The sequence below is a fragment of the Molossus molossus genome, unplaced genomic scaffold, assembly GCF_014108415.1.
Source record: "Molossus molossus isolate mMolMol1 unplaced genomic scaffold, mMolMol1.p scaffold_m16_p_2, whole genome shotgun sequence".
In the NCBI taxonomy this organism is placed as follows: Eukaryota; Metazoa; Chordata; class Mammalia; order Chiroptera; family Molossidae; genus Molossus; species Molossus molossus.
The window spans coordinates 94,559,149-94,579,537 of record NW_023425355.1 but is presented as its reverse complement, the minus strand read 5'-3'; the positions used below and the strand labels follow the sequence as shown (position 1 = coordinate 94,579,537).

General features: G+C 37.7%; 1 protein-coding gene across 1 annotated transcript; it reads left to right on the top strand.

Moving 5' to 3' along the window:
* Window positions 1–13,243: 13,243 nt before the first annotated feature.
* LOC118635417 (regulator of nonsense transcripts 3A-like) lies at window positions 13,244–13,979 on the top strand. The gene is made up of 2 exons (XM_036270120.1): window positions 13,244–13,557; window positions 13,793–13,979. The coding sequence occupies exons 1-2, from the start codon at window positions 13,244–13,246 to the stop codon at window positions 13,977–13,979; spliced, it is 501 nt and encodes a 166-aa protein (XP_036126013.1).
* The last annotated feature ends 6,410 nt before the right edge of the window (window positions 13,980–20,389 follow it).

Sequence of the window (20,389 nt, the reverse complement as noted above, 5' to 3'; positions counted from 1 at the left end):
AGGGCAGTTCTTCTCGTAGAAAAATGCTCTCATATTAGAAACATTTTTGGAAATAAGATATGGAAAATACTGTTTTCTCTATACAACTCTCTTATGGGGAAAAAAAAAAAGGCTGTATTTTCTGTATTTGGTCACTGCATTTTAAAGGTCTTTATATTTTTGCTTAATTTTCTTTATTCCCATGGCATAACCACTGCAATTATAACTACTAAAATCCTAAATGATATGGAAAACACCAAGATCTTTTGTTATTTGATTGATTTCTTAGAATGCATCATATGTAAGCTCAACAGATGGCTGAAGCTACAAATGACATAAGTAGAGCCACAATCTCAAACTGCTGCTTAGAAAAAATTCCACCTAAATCATTAAAACAATTTTAAATTTTTGTTATTTTCATATATGCATGAGTTTATTTCTGATATGAATAATGAAATCAGAGAGTAAGCGTACCAAAGAGGCAAATCCTAAAAGGATGATTTTTTAAAAATCAACTCTAAGCCCAGCTGGTGTGGCTCACTGGTTGAACGTCGATCCGTGTACCAAGATGTCACTGGTTTGATTCCTGGTCAGGGCACATTCCCGGGTTGTGGGTGCAATCCCCAATGGGGACATGCAGGAGGCGGCCAATCGATGTTCTTTTTCACTAATGTTTCTATCTCTCTCTCCCTCTCTCCTCTTATCTCTCTAAAATCAATAAAAAGGAAAAATATTTTAAAAAGTAAAAATCAGCTCTAGGAAGAGATCAAGACCAACTGGTCTTAGAATGGCATCCAATGCCTAGAAATATGACTGCCTCATAGTCAGAGATGAGAATAAACCTCTCTGACTAGATTTCATTGTTGTTAAATGAATAAGCATTCACCCGGCTAGTGTGGCTCACCCATGCACCAAGAGGTCGCCAGTTCAATTTCCCATCAGGGCACATGCCCAGGTTGTGGGCCCGATCCCCTGTGGGGGGCATGCTGGAGGTGACAAATCGATGTTCTCTCTCATTGATGTTTCTCTCTCTCCCTTCTCCCTTCCTCTATCTCTAAAAAAAACAATAAAGAAAAAAAAATTTTAATGAACAAGCATTCATTAGATAAAACATAATAATTTTTAAGATTGGAAGCAAATATATGGCAAAGGTGCAAAATAAATCTGATCTTTTATTCAATAGAAATAAAAAGGAAACTAAAAATATAACTTACCAAAGTCTTGTTGCTGTCCTTAAAAGGATAAAGCACACTGTCCTTAGAGGATAATCACACAGCTTTCTACAGAACTGAAAATATTCCATTGGTATTTGTACTGAAGTGTACCTGTTATAATATAACCACATCCCTCAAATCTGAAAACAAAAGGTGAACTTAACTCTTGGTCCCTCAAAGGAGAAACAAATTTCAGCCTCAAAAAAGGAAGGCACAGTTTTATTATAGGCTTTGGGGGAAGGGTAGAATTTAGGTAAAATTTAAATGAGGCAATTTTAAATAGGTTCAAAGAAAAGTAAGGCAATGAGTATAACAGTCCTGGGCATAAGAATGGCTCCTATCCTTGGAAATCATACAGTTAAGATAAATGTACAATGTGGCATCTTCTCTTTGCGGGAAGACCCCTCATCTGAGAAACTGCCCCTGAACTAAATGGTAGGGTTGTGGCTTCTCTGAATAGCTCAGATCTTTTTATTTGCACTGATATGATTTCAAAGAGTAAAGTTTTTTTTTAAAAATCTATGATTTTTTAGTTAATTTTGACCCTGAAGTTCAATTTTATTTTTCATATCATGCTTTGATCTTTGCATTAAAATAATTTCTTTTTTATTAATTGTGGTAGCATTGGTTAATAAAGTTATATAGGTTTTAAGTGTACATTTTTATGATACATGATCTGTATATTGCACTGTGTACCCACCAGCCAAAGTCAAATCATCTTCCATCACCATATATTTGGCCCCCTTTACCATTTACTGTCCACCTCCCTTCCCACTGGTAACCACCATAGTGTCATCTGTGTTTATGGGTTTCAATTTTATATCCCACATGAGTGAAATCATATGGTTCTTAGCTTTTTCTGACTGACTTATTTTACTCAGCATGATATTCTCAAAGTCCATCTATGTTGTCACAAATTACAGTATTTCATATTTACCTATGGCTGAGTAGTAGTCCATTGTATATATGTACCACATCTTCTTTATCCAATTATCTACCTAAGGACACTTTGGTTTTTTACATGTCTTGGCCACCTTAAATAATGCTGCAATGAACATAGGAGGGAATATATCTCGTGAATAAAAGAAGTACAACTCAAGACCAAACAAACAACCCAATATAAAAATGGGCACGGGACCTAAACAGACACTTCTCCCAAGAAGACTTACAAATGGTCAACAGATATATGAAAAGATGTTCAACTTCACTAGCTGTTAAAGAAATGCAAATCACAACTACAATGAGATATCACTTCAGACCTGTTAGAATGACTATTATCAACAAGACAAATAATAACAAGTATTGGAGAGGTTGTGGAGGAAAAGTAACCCTCATTCGCTGCTGGTTGGAATATAAACTGGTATAGCCACTATGAAAAACAATATGAAGTTTCCTCAAAAATTAAGAATAGAGTTATCATATGACCCAACACTCCCTCTTCTATGTATCTCCCTGAAAATTTTGAAAGACCTATGATCTTAAACAATTTCTTCTTTAAAGTCTTCTTTAAAAATGTCTTGCCATTTGCCCTGGCCAGTTTGGCTCAGCGGTTGGACCGTCGGCCTGCAGACTGAAGAGTCCCAGGTTCAGTTCCCCCTAGGGGCATGTACAAAAAAAAGAAAAATTCTTGCCATTAAATTAATTAATAGAAGAAGTTTTTAGATTAAACCATACTTAAAGTGTGTTCATGTCACCACAAAGCTCATGCATACAGCAAGATAGGCAGCTGTGACAAGTGTTATCCAACTCCATAGGTACCGATACAGCTCAGAATTATCCTCTTAGAATAAAATATTACTATCTTCTTAGATACCTTAATACAATTCAATTTAGTAACTTCTTGACTATTTACTGTGTTGTAATTATTATTTAGTTATTTAATTCTCACAAAAGACCTATGAGGTATGTAAAAACACAATTCAGCCTCAGGCCAAAAGAATTATTTCTGTTTTCACAAAATACACTGCTCCATAATGGAGAAAGGCACTTAGACATGCAGTTACAATATATCTGTATTATGGAAACAGTAAGTACAAGGTTGTATAATAGAAGCACACCCTTATGTGTTCCACAAGCCTGACCTCAAACAAGTTCCACTTAGTCATATAGCCTTTGCATAGCACAACCTCTGTGAAAATTCTGAGATGTGTTTTTCCAACCTGAGCAGACACATGACTCCAAGGTGGGGTTCTAGATTAAACTAGCACCAGCAACCTCTTCCCTTACTGATGTAAATTACCCAATACAGGAAAGGGCATTTTTACCCATTGGGATCACATTCTTAAAAAAAAAAAAAAGGGGATTTTTTAAATTATTATTAGGAAAACATTGCATGTCAGTACAATAACAGACAGTAGTGAAACAGAGATTCCAAACATAGAGAAATGTATGAAAATTTACCTGATAAAGTAGCATTTCTGATTAATGGTGAAACACTGGGACACAATTCAGCCAAGTTCTTTGCCACTTTATAATGAGAATGGCCTTTTTTTTTTCAATTTCCAATAACATGTTTTTCATTTCCAAGTGAGTTCTCATCAGAACAGCCTTTAACATTCACATTTCTAGGAACATTCAGTTCATAGTTATTTCTGTGTTCTCTAGGAAGATGGTAGTTTTCTCTATAGCTCTCTTCTTTTCTCTCTGAGCCTTCACTATAATTGCTTCTAACAGTGATATTTCTAGCATGCAGCTTGAAACTATTCCAGCCTCTATCCAGTACTCACTTAAAAAGTCTCTTCCACATGTTTAAGTATTTGTTGTGGCAGCATCCCATTTCTCAGTACCAAAATCTGTCTTAGTGTGCTCAGGCTGCCATAACAAATACCATAAACTGGATGGTTTAAATAACAAGTATTTATTTGTTATAGTTATGGAGGTCAGGAGTCTGAGATCAGAATACCTGTATGGTTAGGTTTTGGCAAGAACTCTCTGGTTTACAAAAAGCTGCCTTATTGCTGTGTATTCAGAAGGTGAAGAGAAAGAGAAAGTGAGAGAGCTCATTGTCATCTTTTCTTTTAAGGGTAGTAATCCCATCATGGGAGTTCCATGTACCCCATGTAAACTTATGACCCCATGTAACCTTAATTATTTCCCAAAGGCCCCACCTCCATAAACAGTCATTTTGGAGGTTAGGGTTAACGTTTCAACATATGAATTTTGGGGTAATTCAGTTCATGGCAGTTAAACATTGGGTGTCCTAAACTATGCCCATGTCGCACATCCTATAGATCACCTCTACTTTTCCTAGAGCCCATTTTACTCCAGATTCTGCCAACTATACCAAATTAAGGTGGGAAGAAAGTACCTTGCATAATCAGAATTTAAAAAAAAAAAAAAGACAGATATTTACAAGAAAGAAGAAGATAAGTGTATACCAGTCAGTATCTTGGAATAGGCTTTCTTATATACAAGTTACAAGAGCTTCTTTGGGATTAACAGGGGTGGAAGGGCCTTGAAACATTCAGATAAAGGAAATAATAATTTGTGAGCTCAGCAGAGTAAGGAATGGTGGATCTGATGTTTATAAGTTAGGAAATGTCAAAGAAACTATTTAATAAGCCTTCCAAATCACTGAAGACAATAGTGGCTGCCTTGGTCTGTGTCTCCCAATATTTCCTCCCAAAACAATACAGAATAATAAAAACAAAATTTTAAAGGCATGAAAACCACATATTAAACAAAACTTGAAAACTTAAAAATCCCCAAACCTCAAAATAATTCTAAGTTAAAAAAAAAAAAAATCCCAGCAAGTATTTTCTCACATTCATGCTACACCACACAATTCTGTAGTAAGCAAAGGCAAGCTGGGGGGAAAAAAGCTGTAGGAAACAAAGGAGTTAGTCACAGGTCTAAGACTGGTCTAAAGTCATTGAAAGAAAGAATAAGTCCTTCTCAGGTATGAAAATATTTTAAGTGCCCTTGTAGACCAAAGCAGAACACAGGGAAGTAACTTAAAAGTATGCAAATTTGAAGTACCAATTTTCAAAAGGCATGGCTTCCAGGGAAGAAATAAAAGGCCAAAAATAAATGAGAAACAACTTTTGGTAATAGGGTGTTGAAGGGAAAATGAAGCAGAAGGAGAACATTTAGGGTCCTACAAGAAAAAGAAATCAAAAATAATCAAAGAAATGACTCCTCCCTTCACCACAAAAAATATATATATAATAGTGTTGATACAAAAGTTTTATTTCCAGAAAAATGGCAGTGGGCAGGACCTGAGGGAATGTGAGTGTGTAAGTGAACTAATGTGTGAGAGAGTGAGTGGATGTGAAGGTGGACAACCAAATTTGTGCAGTGCAGAAATACGAAGCAGAAGATTCCTGTGCTGTGGACAGGAGCAGCAGGCTACCGTGGTAAGCTGCTCTTCAGGGGGCTTCTCCCTGTGCCGTGGGGAGGTCCTACCATTTTGGAATATCCTGGGTCTTCCCTGGGAGGAGGCAGTGGGAGCGGCTAGGGCCCAGCAACCTGAGACCACCAGTGCACCTGGCACCATTGGACCAGTGGACACCCTGTGTCAACACAGACTAGTGCACAGTAGTGGAGCTGCCAAGGTGCCGGTTGCAGAAGCCACAAATGTCCGGGAGGCCAGCGCCATCCCCCACAGTAGCAGCCCAATCAGAGTTGAAATATACCCCCAGCAACAGAGGTTCAGGAGCAGAATTCATCCCCAGGCAACAGAAGCACAGACCAGCAGCTGAGACCCATCCCAAAAAACTACAGCAAAAGCTGAGCAGAAATGGAGTCCCATGGGGTAGCAGCACTCCCCAGCTGCCAGCAGCAAATCTGGGACTCCGCAGAGACCTGTGCTACCCAGCAGCCCACAAGAGCAGTGAGAAGCCTGAGCCCAAGACACACCTGTGTGAACCAGCTGCCCATGGGAACTGCGGGGTGCTGAAGCACCAGAGAGGCCTGTGTGATGCAGCTACCAACAAGATAGGCGTGGAGTCGGGTCTCTAAAGAAACTGTGTGATCGCGCAGCCCATGGTATAGGCAGGGAGTGCGGCTCCAACAGGGCCTGAGCTATACAGCTACAGATGGCACCAGCAACCAGTTAGGAACAAAGCACCAGAGGGGCCCATGTGATCCAGCAGCAACACCTACCAGGACACACCAATACCAGTACCCAGTAGTCAACCCTCCAGGATCCACAGCAGGAAAGAGGCAACACGCAACAAAACGATCTGGAAGGCACAGTAGCCTTATTTGATATACAGTGAGCTGCATATACATCCAAACATCCCTCAGCAAGCCTAGAGCTACCAGACGGCAAAAATGAGGAGACAAAGAAACAACACCCAAAGGAAAGAAAAAGAGAAATCACCAGAAAAGGAACTACAGGAAATGAGAGACAGCAACTTGTCAGATAAAGAATTCAAAACAATGATTTTAAGGGTGCTCAAACAATTTGGTGAGAACTACAAGCAACTTAATAAGAATTATGAAGAGCTCACTGGGAACTACTTCAGCTTAAAAAAAGAGGTAGAAGCTATGCCTAAAAATCAAGAGGAAATAAAGAATGACATAACGGTTATGAAAAATACCTTAGAATGGTTCAATAGTAGATTAGAAGAAGCTGAAGACTGAATCAGTGACTTAGAAGACAAAGTAGAGAAAACACTCAAATAGAGCAGCAAATGGGGAAAAAAAATTAAAAGCAGGAGGAAAGTTTAAGGGAGCTGTGGGACAATACAAAACGTAACAACATTCGCATTATAGGGACACCAGAAGGAGAAGAATCAGAGAAAGAAATAGAGAACCTGTTTGGAGAAATAACGACAGAAAATTTTCCTAAACTGGTGAAGGAAAAAGTCACACAAATCTAGGAAACCCAAAAAGTCCAAAGCAAGATGAACCCCAGAAGACCCACAGCTAGACACATCATAATAAAAATAGCAAACATTAAAGACAAAAAAAGGATCTTAAAGGAAGCAAGAGAGAGACAGAAAGTTACCTATAAGGAAGCTCCCATTAGACTGTCAGGTGATTTCTCAATAAAAACACTGCAGGCCAGAAGGGAGTGACATGAAGTGTATAAAGTAATGAAAGAAAAGGGTCTGAATCCAAGACTACTCTATCCAGCAAGGCCACCATTCAAAATTGAAGAAGAAATAAAGAGCTTCATGAATAAAAAAAATTTAAAAAAGCTAAAGGAATTTACCACCACTAAACCAGCACTTTGAGAAATGCTGAAGGGACTGTTGTAAGAAGAAGAAGAAACAGAGGGGTGGGGGGGAGGGGCACAGTCATAAAATTAAAATGGCAACTAATACCTATCTATCAATAATTACCTTAAATGTAAATGGCTTAAATGCTCCAATCAAAAGACATAGGATAGCTGATTAAACAAGAAAGCACAAGTCATATATATGCTGTAAACAAGAGACCCACCTCATAACAAAAGACTCATGCAGGATAAAAGTGAAGGGATAGAAAAAATTTTTCCAAGTAAATGGAAATTTAAAAAAAGCTATTGTAGTAATACTTATATCTGACAAGATAGACTTAAAAACAAGGGCCATAATAAGAGACAGAGAAGGTCACTATATAATATTAAAAGAATCAATTCAACAAGAGAATATAACCCTGGAAAACATATATGCACCAAATAGAGGAGCACCAAAATATATTTAAAAACTTCTAGAGGGCTTCAAGGGAGAGATCAATAGCAACACGACCATAGTGGGTGACTTTAACATGTCATTTACACTGGATAGATCTTCTAGACAAAAAAATGAACAAGGACATAGAATCCTTACAAGACAAACTAAATCAGTTGGACTTAATTGATATTTACAGAACATTTCACCTCAAAGCTTCAGGACATACATTCTTCTCAAGTACACATGAGTCATTCTCAAACATAGACTACAAGTTAGGACAAAAAAGCAAATCTCTACAAATTCAAGAAAAATGAAATCCTATCAAGCATCATCTCAGATAACAGTGGCATGAAACTAGAACTCAATTATAATAAAAACACACAAAAACATTCAAACACTTGGAAGCTAAATAGCATGTTATTAAAGAACAAATGGGTTACTAACGAGATCAAGAAAGAAATTAAAAACTTCCTGGAAACCAATGAAAACGAACACAAAATCTATGGGACACAGCGAAAGCAGTCCTGAGAGGGAACTTTATGACACTACAGGCCTGCCTCAAAAAACAAGAAAAATTCCTGATTGACTTTCTAACCCTACAACTTAAAGAACTAGAAAAGTAAACAAAAAGAAAAACCCAGAGCTAGTAGAAAGAAGGAAATAGTAAAGGTCAGAGCAGAAATAAATGACACAGAGACTAAAAAAAACCATTCAAAAAATCAAAGAAACAAAAAGCTGGTTCTTTGAAAAGATAAAAAAGACCAATGGACCTTGAGCCAGACTCACTGAGAAACAAAAAGGGAGAAGTCAAATAAACAAAATCAGAAATGAAAAAGGAGAAGTAAAAACTGACACCATAAAATATAAAGGATCATCGAAACATACTATAAAAAATTATATGCCAACAAGTTGGACAATCTAGGAGATATGGACAAAGTTCTAGAAACACACAGCCTCTCAAAACTGAACCAGAAAGAGACAGAAAAGTTGAACAAACCAATAACAACAAAGGATATTGAAGGTGTAATTAAGAAACTCCCAGCAAACAAAAGCCCAGGCCCAGATGGCTTCACAGGGAACTTTTACCAAATATTTAAAGAAAATCTAATATCCATTCTCCTCAAACTATTCGAAAAAAAAATCCAACAAGATGGAACAATTCCAAACTCATTTACGAGGCCAGTATAATCCTAATTCAAAAACCAGATAAAGACACTACAAAGAAAGAAAACTACAGGGCAATAATCCTGATGAACACAAATGCCAAAATCTTTAACAAAATATTAGCAAGTCGTATCCAGCAACACATCAAAAAAATTATTCTTCATGATCAAGTGGGTTTCATGCCAGGCATGCAAGAATGGTGCAATATTTGCAAATGCATAGAGGTCATACACCACATAAACAAAAGAAAATATAAAAAACATATGATTATATCAATATATGATGAAAAAGCTTTTGACAATATCCAGCATCCATTTCTGATAAAAATGCTCAGCAATCTGGGAATAGAAGGATTATATATCAACATAATAAAGGCCAAATATGGAAAACCTACAGCCAACATCATACTCAGTGGGCAAAATTGAAGCATTCCCCTTAAGAATGGGAACAAGACAGGGATGCCCATTTCACCACTCTTGTTTAACATAGTACTGAAAGTCTTAGACACAGTAATTAAACATGAAGAAAAAATAAGAGAGATCCAAATTGAAAAGGAGGAAGTGAAACTGTCATTATTTGCAAATGACATGATATTGTACATAGAAAACTATAAAAACTCCATTAAAAAATCTACAAGACTTAATAAATGAATTTGGCAAAGTAGCAGGATACAAAATTAACGTGAACAAATAAATGGCAAGGAGATTCCAAAATGGTACGGAATAAATGGAAACTACACAGACCGTCTCCAAGAACCAAACTGGAATTACAACTAAAACACAGACAAATTGACAGGGAAAAGCACCAGAAAAGCAGCTTGCAAGGACCATATAACCAGGGACACTGAATCCATCCTGGTAGGATTTCGAAGGCATGAGACGGGGGCTGGGAGCCCACTGTTGGCAGCTCCACAACAGCCTTAGCTGTGAGCAGTGCGCTCACGTTAAACTCCCAAGCGGCTCCACAGTGCAGAGCCAGAACACAGGCTAAAATAGGCACAACCACTCACCTTGGGCTCCAACAAAGGAAGGGCAGACTGGACTGGAACTCAGTGGGGACACTCGGGATTTGGGGGGTGCTCAGAGCTTTTGCTGAGTTGCAGCCACACAGAACTGTGGCCATATTGCTCCTTCCCAGGGCTCTGGGGATAGGCAGCGGCCCCTCCCTTCGATATTCAACCCCACCCTGCGGGCCATTGAAATGCTAATAAAGGCCCATTAACAACCAGCATCTGCCCCACCCTCGGAAAATCCCCTTACTCTGAGCACCTGAGGGAGTTTTTCAACCAACTAACAACCCTAAACTCAAGTAACATGAACTACTAGCCTCCAGGCAAAAAGCTAGAGGATAACAGTACCATTCCTGAGCTAGCAGCTCTAACCAGGACAGGAAGACTTGACAGTGGTGTTTAACATGGGTCCTCCCTCGCTCATCTAAACCCAGGAGACAGAGCCACAAACAGCAGAACACCAACATCCACAGGGAAAACTTGGCAGCCTCCAAAGCCCACTGTGATAGCCAAAATGGTGAAATACAGAAACAAAAGCCAAATGAAAGAACAAGAGACCTCCACCGAAGATGAGATCAATGTGGAGCAGTTAAGCAAGTTAACAGAGCTAAAATTCAGAGCCATGATCTTGAGAAAGCTCAACAGCATGAGAAAAGACATAGAGATGCTGAAAATAAACCGAATGGAAATTAAAAACCACAAAGAAGACATCAAGAGTGACATAGCAGAAATAAAGGAAACATTGGAAGGTCTAAAGAGAAGAGGAGAGGAAGCTGAGGACCGAATCAGTAAATTAGAAGACAGGGTAAAAAAAATCAACCAATCAGAAAAACAAAAGGAAAAATGGTTTAAAAAAACAGGAAGACAGCTTCAGAGAACTATGGGACAACTGGAAAAGTAATAATATTCGCATCATAGGAGTCCCCAAAGAAGAAGAAAATGAGCAAGGGATAGAGAATATATTCTGTTAGGGAAGTGACAGAAAACTTCCCTAACTTGGTGAAGGAAGAAGCCATTTAAGTACAAGAAGCACAGAGAGCCCCAAGTAAGAAGAACCCAAACAGGCTCACACCAAGACACATAGAAATTAAACTCCCAAAAATTAAAGACAAAGAAAGAATCCTAAAAGCAAGAGATAAGCAACAGGCTACCTACAAAGGAAACCCCATAAGTCTCTAAGTTGACTTCTCACAAGAAACACTACAGGCTAGAAGGGAATGGCATGAAGTAATCAAGGTCATGAAAAACAAGGATCTGAATCCAAGAACACTCTACCCAGCAAGGCTATCATTCGAAATAGAAGGTCAAATAAAGCGCTTCCCAGACAAAAAAAAAAGGCTAAAGTAATACATGAGCACCAAACCAGCACTGCAAGAAATGGTAAAAGGACTGCTGTAATTAGCAGGAGAAATGGAAAGAAAAATAGAACCACACAAAATCAAAAATGGCAATAAATAAGTACATATCAATTACCGCCTTAAATGTAAATGGATTGAATGCTCCCATAAAAAGACACAAAGTAGCTGATTGGATAAGAAAGCATGACTCATCTATATATTGTTTACAAGAGACCCACCTCACAACAAAAGACTCACATAGATTGAAAGTGAAGGAATGAAAAAAAATCTTCCAAGCAAACGAAAAGAAAAAAAAAAAAAAGCTGGGGTAGCAATACTCATATCTGATAAAATAGATTTCAAAATGAAGGCCATAACTAGACACAAAGAAGGCCACTACATAATACTGAAAGGATCTATCCAACAGGAAGATATAACCTTGATAAACATATATGCATCTAATATAGGAGCACCAAAATATATTAAAAAATCTTCTGGAGGACTTCAAGGAGAAATTGATAGCAATACAATCATAGCAAGGGAATTCAACACCCCACTGACATCACTGGATAGATCCTCTAGACAAAAAATTAGCAAAGAAACAGAGACTCTAAAGGAAGCACTAGACCAAATGGATTTACTAGATATCTACAGAGAATTACACCCCAAAACTACAGAATTCACATTCTTCTCAAGTGCACATGGGACATTCTCAAAGATAGACCACATGTTACGGCACACACTAAGTCTCCACAAGTTCAAGAAGATTGAAATCATATCAAGCATCTTCTCAGATCACAATGGCATGAAACTAGAAATCAACTGCAAGAAGAACATACAAAGACATTTGAACTCATGGAAGCTAAATAGCATGTTATTAAACAATGAATGGGTTACTGAGGAGATCAAGTAAGAAATTAAAAACCTCATGGAAACCAATGAAAATGAAGACACAACAACACAAAATCTATGGGATGCAGCGAAAGCAGTACTGAGAGGGAAGTTCATAGCACTACAGGCCTACCTCAAGAGACAAGAGAAATCTCTAATAGACTATCTAACCTCACAACTTAGAGAAGTATAGAGCAAACAAAAAGAAAACCCCAGAGCAAGTAGAAGGAAGGAAATAGTAAAGATCAGAGCAGAAATAAACGACATAGAGACCAAAAACACAATTCAAAGGATCAATGAAACAAAGAGCTGGTTTTTTGAAAAGATAAACAAGATTGATGGACCCTTAGCTAGACTCACCAAGAAACAAAGAGAGAGAACCCAAATACACAAAATCAGAAATGAAAGAGAAGTAACAACTGACACCATAGATATACAGAAGATCGTTAACAACTACTATGAACAATTATGTGGCAACAAATTCGACAACCTAAGCGATATGGACAAATTTCTAGAAACACATAGTCTCCCAAAACTGGATCAGGAAGAGATAGAAAACTTGAACAGACCAATAACAACAGAAGAAATTGAAGATGTAATCAAGACTCTCCCAGTAAACAAAAGCCCAGGCCCAGATGGCTTCAGGGGGGAGTTTTACCAAATATTCAAAGAAGAAATAACACCCATTCTCCTCAAACTATTTCAAAAAATTCAAGAAGAAGAAAGACTTCCAAACTCGTTTTATGAAGCCAGCATAATTCTAATTCGTAAACCAGAAAAAGACACTACAAAGAAAAAAAAAAAACTACAGGCGGATATCCCTGATGAACATAGACGCCAAAATCCTGAACAAAATACTAGCAAATCGGATCCAGCGATACACCAAAAATAATTATCCACCATGACCAAGTGGGATTCATCCCAGGGATGCAAGGCTAGCACAATATTTGCAAATCAATAAACGTGATACACCACATAAACAAAATGAAGAGCTCGTGAAGTTTAGGCCCAGGCGGGAGACGGCAATAGAGCCCCGGCAGGTGCGGGATGCGCTTGGAAAAGGAGGGGCCCAGAGGCCCGGAGGTGGCCATTGTTGCGAAGAGCCAGAGCAGAAGGGAGAGGACGTCCGCTGTGGAAGTTCAGGTCTGCCGGGAGTCACCCCGGCGAGAGGCAGTGGCGCCAATGGCCTTGTCCTCCAGCTGTGGAGGCAGCGCGGGCACACCTCCGGAGGAGAAGAGGACAGTCCTGAGCAAGGTGGTAATCCGGCGCCTTCCTCCCAGTCTCACCAAGGAGCAGCTGGAAGAGCAGCTACACCCACTATCTGCACACGATTATTTTGAGTTCTTTACTGGGAATCTCAGAGAGAGAGGAAGGGGGAGAGGAGAAAGAGAGAGAAACATTGATGTGAGAGAGAGACATCGGCTGGATGCTTCCCACAGGACCCTGACCGGGCCAGGGATCAAACCTGCAACACAAGTACGTGCCCTTGACCAGGTATGGAACCTGCAACCCTTCAGTCTGCAGACTGAGGCTCTAACCACTGAACCACACCAACCAGGGCTCCTGGTCCCACCTTTTTAACTACCTGCACTCTCTTCTTTATCCTCATCGCTACTCAAGGGCATACATTAATTTTAGAAATCCTGATGACACTCTTCTTCTTAGAGATTACTTTGATGGATATATCTTCATTGACAATAAAGGTTGGGTCATTGGCTTTTTAAACTCGTTACAGTCTTCAAGTACATTACGTTTTGCTGGAATATTACTGAGTTTTAATTAAACAGTTCTCATATACTAATCTAAAGTAATGTATAAATTTACATAATGTTATTGTGCTTGTGTGCTTGTTAAAAATTAAATTATATATAAATGAGAAAATTCCAGCAATTGGGTAATAGTGACAACCTATTTATGTATTATCATTGGAGATTGAAGTTTTTCCATATAAATGAGCTTTCTGTAAGTGAACTTGAAAAAAAAAAAGTAAATATAAAAATAAAATAAAATGAAGAATATAAACCACATGATCATGTCTATGAATGCCGAAAAAGCCTTCGACAAAATCCAGCATCCATTTCTGATAAAAAACACTCATCAATGTGGGAATAGAGGGATCATATCTTGACATAATAAAGGCCATATATGAAAGACCTATAACCAACATCATACTCAATGGGCAAAACTAAAAGCATTTTCCTTAAGAACAGGAACAAGGCAAGGATGCCCACTTTCGTCACTCTTATTTAACATTGTACTGGAAGTCTTAGCCACAGCAATCAGACAGGAAGAAAAAATAAAAGGGATCCAAATTGGAAAGGAGGAAGTGAAACTGTCATTATTTGCAGATGACATAATACTATATGTAGAAAACCCAAAAGACTTGATCAAAAATATACTACACTTAATAAATGAATTTGGAAAAAGTAGAATGATACAAAATTAACATCAAGAAATCAATGGCATTCTTGTACACCAATGAATTCACAGAAAGAGAAACTAAGAAAACAATCCCATTTACAATTGCGGCAAAAAAATTAAGATACCTAGGAATAAACCTAACCAAAGAAATAAAGGACTTATTCACAGAAAACTACAGGTCATTTTAAAAAAAAAATGAAGGAAGATATAAAAAAGTGGAAGCACATACCCTGTTCATGAATTGGAAGAATTAACATCATTAAAATGTCCATATTACCCAAAGCAATCTATAGATTCAATGCAATCCCCATCAAAATACCAACAGCATACTTCACAGATTTAGAACAAGTATTTCAAAAGTTTATATGTAACCAAAAAAGACCTCGAATAGCCACAGTAATCTTGAAAAAGAAGAACAAAGTTGGAGGGATCACATGACCAGAATTCCGGTTATACTACAAAGCCACTGTAATCAAAACAGCCTGGTACTGGCACAAGAACAGGCATGCAGACCATTGGAAAAGAACAGAGAACCCAGAAATGGACCCAAGGCAATATGTTCAATTAATATTTGACAAAGGTGGCAAGAGCATACAGTGGAGTAAGGACAGCCTCTTTAATAAATGGTGCTGGGAAAATTGGACAGCTACATGCAGAAAAATGAAACTAGACCATGAACTTATACCATATACAAGAATAAACTCAAAATGGATAAAAGACTTAAATGTGACCCATGAATCCATAAAAATCCTAGAAGAAACTGTAGGCAACAAAATTTCAGACATCATACGCAGCAGAGTTTTCACTGATACATCACCTAAGGCCATAGAAACAAAGGAGAAAATGAACACATGGGACTACATCAAACTCAAAAGCTTCTGCGCAGCAAAAGATACACTCATCAAAACGAAAAGGCTACCCACTGTATGGGAAAGCATAAATGCCAATGATATATTAGATAAGGGGTAATTTCCAATATATGTAGAGTGCTCATACAACTAAACAAAAGGAAGACAAAGAACCAAATTAAAAAATAGGCAGAGGAACTAAATAGACACCTCTCCAAACAGAACATACAAATGGCTAAGAGACATATGAAGAAATGCTCAACATCACTAATTATCAGAGAGATGCAAATTAAAGCAACAATGAGGTATCACCTCACAGTTGTCAGAATGGCCGCCATCAACAAATCATCAAATAACAAGTGTTCGCGAGGGTGTGGAGAAAAGGGGACTCTAGTACACTGCTGGTGGGAATGCAGACTGGTGCAGCCCTATAAAAAACTATGGTGTTACCTCAAAAAATTAAAAATTGAACTTCCATTTGACCCAGTGATCCTACTTCTAGGAATATTCCCTAAACACCAAGCCTTAAACACCAATCAGAAAGAATATATGTACCCCCATGTTCGTAGCAGCACTATTTACAATAGCTAAGATCTGGAAACAGCCCAAGTGTCCATCAATAGACGAATGGATAAAAAAGCAGTGGTACATATACACAATGGAGTACTATGCAGCTGTAAGAAAAAAAAGATCTCTTATCCTTTGAGACAACATGAAGGCACCTGGAAAGTATTATCCTAACCAAAGAAGCCAAACAGAGAAAGACAAGTATCATATGATCTCACTTATTTGTGGAATATAATGAACATAACAGTCTGAGGAAGGGAGTAGTCCCAGATACGTGGAAGTGGGGTACAGGCTGACAATCCCAGAAGAGGGGGTGGTGGGGGATAGATAAACCAGAGAACTTATATGCATGTATGCATGAACAATGGACATGGACAACAAAGCTGGGGACAGTGTGGGGAGGGAAGGGGTGGGGGGAATCAGTGGGGGAAATAGGAGAAACATCTGTAATCAAAATTAATTAATTAATTAATTAATTTTAAACAATAATAAATTAAAAGATTATTCTTTTTTTATTTAAAAAAATTGGCAGAGGATTTAAAGTGACACCTCTCCAAAAAGAACATACAAATGGCAAAGAGACACATGAAGAAATGCTTGACGTCACTAATTATCAGAGAGATGCAAATTAAAACAACAATGACGTATTACCTCACACCTGTCAGAATGGCCGCTATCAACAAATCATCAAACAACAAGTGTTGGCAAAGGTGTGAAGAAAAGGGGACTTTAGTGCACTCCTGGTGGAAATGCAGACTGGTGCAGCCATTTTGGAAAACACTAAAGTGTTACCTCAAAAAGTTAAAAATTAAACTTCCATTTGACCCTGTGATCCCACTTCTAGTAATATACCCCAAGAAACCTGAAACACCAATCAGAAAGAATATATGTACCCTTATGTTCATAGCAGCACAATTTACAATAGCTAAGATCTGGAACAACCCAAATGTCCATCAGTAGATGAGTGGATTAAAAAGCTGTGGTACATATACACAATGGAATACTATGCAGCTGTAAGAAAGAAAGATCTCTTATTCTTTGAGATGGCGTGGAAGGACCTGGAGAGTATTATTCTAAGTGAAACAAGCCAAGCAGAGAAAGACAAATATCACATAATCTCACTTATTTGTGGAATATAGTGAACTAAACAAAGTGACGAACAAAAGTAACCCAGAGACATAGAGGTGGGGTACAGACTGAGAAGCCTCAGAGGAGGGGAGCTGGGGGGAGCAATAAACCTCAGAACTTGCATGCATGTATGCATGACCAACGAACATAGACAATTAAGCTGGGGATGGGGTAGGGGGGAAGGGGAGGAGGGTGTCAATGGGGGGAAAATGAGAAACATCTTTAACAAAAATTAATAAATCAAATAAAAAATTAATTAAGTAATAAAAAGAATAATAATAAAGACTCTGGACTACTACACATTGGCAGAAGACAGTGTGCCTTTAACCTAGAAATATTATAAACCATCACGAATCCACAAGAAAAAGACTATAAACCTTCTCAGTAAATCTATACAGAGTTATTACCAAAAAAATCAGAGAACAAGATTTCACACACTTGAACTGATAAAGCATTCCATTTCAGAAAACAACTATGAACCATAAAAAACTGCAAGACAACACTCCAAAGTAAATTAAATACATGCAAACAAATATTTGGAGGTATGAAAAAATTATCTTGATTCAGACTTTCAAGAAAAAAACAAAGAGAAAGTTGAACTAAAAAAATAAATAGAATAAAAAGACAAAATTTTAAGTGAAGATAAATTAAAATGTTACCAAGGGAAAATGCATTCAAGAAATTGAATAACATGCATTGAAATATGCAGAAAAATAGCTGAGAAAATAAATAAAATAAAGACAGAAGTTAAAAGGATGAGAAAGAAACGGGTGAATTGAAAGGGCAGCAAAGAAGGAATAGTAGGTGTATAACAGGAATCACTGTGGCACAAAAACAAAACAATGCAACAGAAATAATATTTCAAAATTTAGCCCTGGCCAAGTTTGCACAGCAATTATAGTGTTGGCTTGGGTAGCAGAGAGTCCTGGGTTCGGTTTCCGCAAAGGTCACATACCTCGGTTGCAGTTTGTCCTCGGCCCTGGTTGGGTTCCTGTGGGTGGCAGCCAGTCAATGTGTCTCTCTCACATTGATGTTTCTCTCTCTCTCTTTTCCCCTCTCTCCCTCCCGCTCTATCTAAAGATAAATGCAAAAAAAAAAAAAAAAAAAGTCCTCGGGTGAGGATTAAAAAAAAAAAAATTAAAACAATGACCCAAAAATTTTCCAAAATTAAAAACCTCAGTCTATATATTGAAAGATTTCACTGAATTCCTAGGGAAATTAACCAAAATGATCAAATTTAAGACATAGCCTAATAATCTCTTAGATATTAAGGAGAACAAAATATAATCTCAAAGCCTCTAGGCAAAAAGATTAAATAATTTATGAAGACAAATGAATTAATCTGGAATTAGGTTTTCCAAAAAAACAACATACAAAGCAATGCAACAATAAAGCAGCATTTTTAAGAAACTCAAGGAAAGAATGTGAACCAAGGTTTTTTTTTTTATCCAGTGAAGCTAGTCTTCAGTATCAAGGTTATAGAAAAAATATTTTAAACAAAATTGAACTTAGAAAATTCTGTATCAATGTGCCCATAAGCACCTTAAAAAGATATAAGTATAGCTCTGGCTTCTTTGGCTCCAGTGGTTAGAGTGTTGGCCCACGGACCAAAAAGTCACGGGTTCAACTCCAGTCAAAGGCATGTACTTTGGTTGCAGTTTAATTCCTGGTCCTGGTTGGGGTCCTGAGGGAGGCAACCAATCGATGTGTCTCTCTCACATCGTTGTTTCTCTCTCTCTCTCTCCCTCCCTCCTTCCCACTCTATCTGAAAATCAATGGAAAAATATCCTCAGGTAAGAATTTTTTTTAAAGGTATAAATACAATAGTTATGCAAACATTGCTGTTGAGGGAAGCTATGTGACAAGTAAAAGGGACCTCTCTTACTACTTTTGAAACTTCTTTTGATTCTGTAACTACTTCAAAATAAGTTTCAAGAAAGTTTAAGTACACCACTAGAAAACATAATTTTTCTGAATATTAAAATAAATAAATAAGCAAACAGGCAATTTTTTTTCATTTTTTAAACTTTTTAATTTATTTTTGTTACCGATGTTTCTCCTTTTTTCCCCATTGACACCATCCTCCCCATCCCCCACCCCATCCCCAGCTTTGTTGTCCATGTTCAGCAGTTATGCATACATGCATATAAGTCCTGTGGTTTATCTCTTCCCTCTCCACTCAACTTCCTCTTCTGAGGGTTGTCAGTCTGTACCCTACTTCCACATCTCTAGGTCTACCCTGTTCCTCAGACTGTTATGTTCATTATATTCCACAAATAAGTGAGATCATGTGGTATTTGTCTTTCTCTGCTTGGCTTGTTTCACTTAGGATAATACTCTCCAGGTCCCTCCATGTCATCTCAAAGGATAAAAGATCTTCCTTTCTTACATCTGCATAGTATTCCATTGTGTATATGTACCAAAGCTTTTATATCCATTTTACTGATGGACACTTGGGCTGTTTCCATATCTTAGCTATTGTAAATAGTGCTGCTATGAACATGGGGTACATATATTCTTTCTGATTGGTGGTTCAGGCTTCTTAGGGTATATTCCTAGAAGTGGGATCACTGGGTCAAATGGAAGTTCAATTTTTAATTTTTTGAGGTAACACCATAGTGTTTTCCATAGTGGCTGCACCAGTCTGCGTTCCCACCAGCAGTGTACTAGAGTCCCCTTTTCTCCACACCCTCGCCAACACATGTTGTTTGATGATTTTTTGATGGCAGCCATTCTGACAGGTGTGAGGTGATACCTCATAGTTGTTTTAATTTGCATCTCTCTGATGATTAGTGATGTTGAGCATTTTTTCATATGTCTCTTGGCCATTTGTATGTCCTGCAAACAGGCAATTAAAAAGCACATCTTGTAGACAAGGAGACATAAAATACAACATTTAATTATAAGATATTATGACTAAATTGAGGCAAACATATCAGTTATATCAATAAGGATGAATTGGCTTATTTGTTTATTAAAATATTTTCAATTTGACTCACAAAAGACTCAGTCATATGCTGCATAAAAGAGACCATGAAAAACAAAATAATTCAGAAAAGCCAAAAATAAAAGAAGAGATAAAGACATACCAGACAAATGGAAACAATATGAAATCAGGAGTAGTGATTCTATTATCAGACAAAATAGAATTCAAGCCAAAACCACTGAATGTGACAAAAAAAGGTGCTTTGACTCTAAAATCTATAATTCAAAATGAATCAAGTAACAC

Coding starts and splice junctions, on each gene's coding strand:
- LOC118635417 (XM_036270120.1), top strand. CDS start 13,244: ATGCGCTTGGAAAAGGAGGGGCCCAGAGGCCCGGAGGTGGCCATTGTT. Junction 13,558..13,792: donor TTCTTTACTGGGAATCTCAG/AGAGAGAGGAAG, acceptor CCTGCACTCTCT/TCTTTATCCTCATCGCTACT.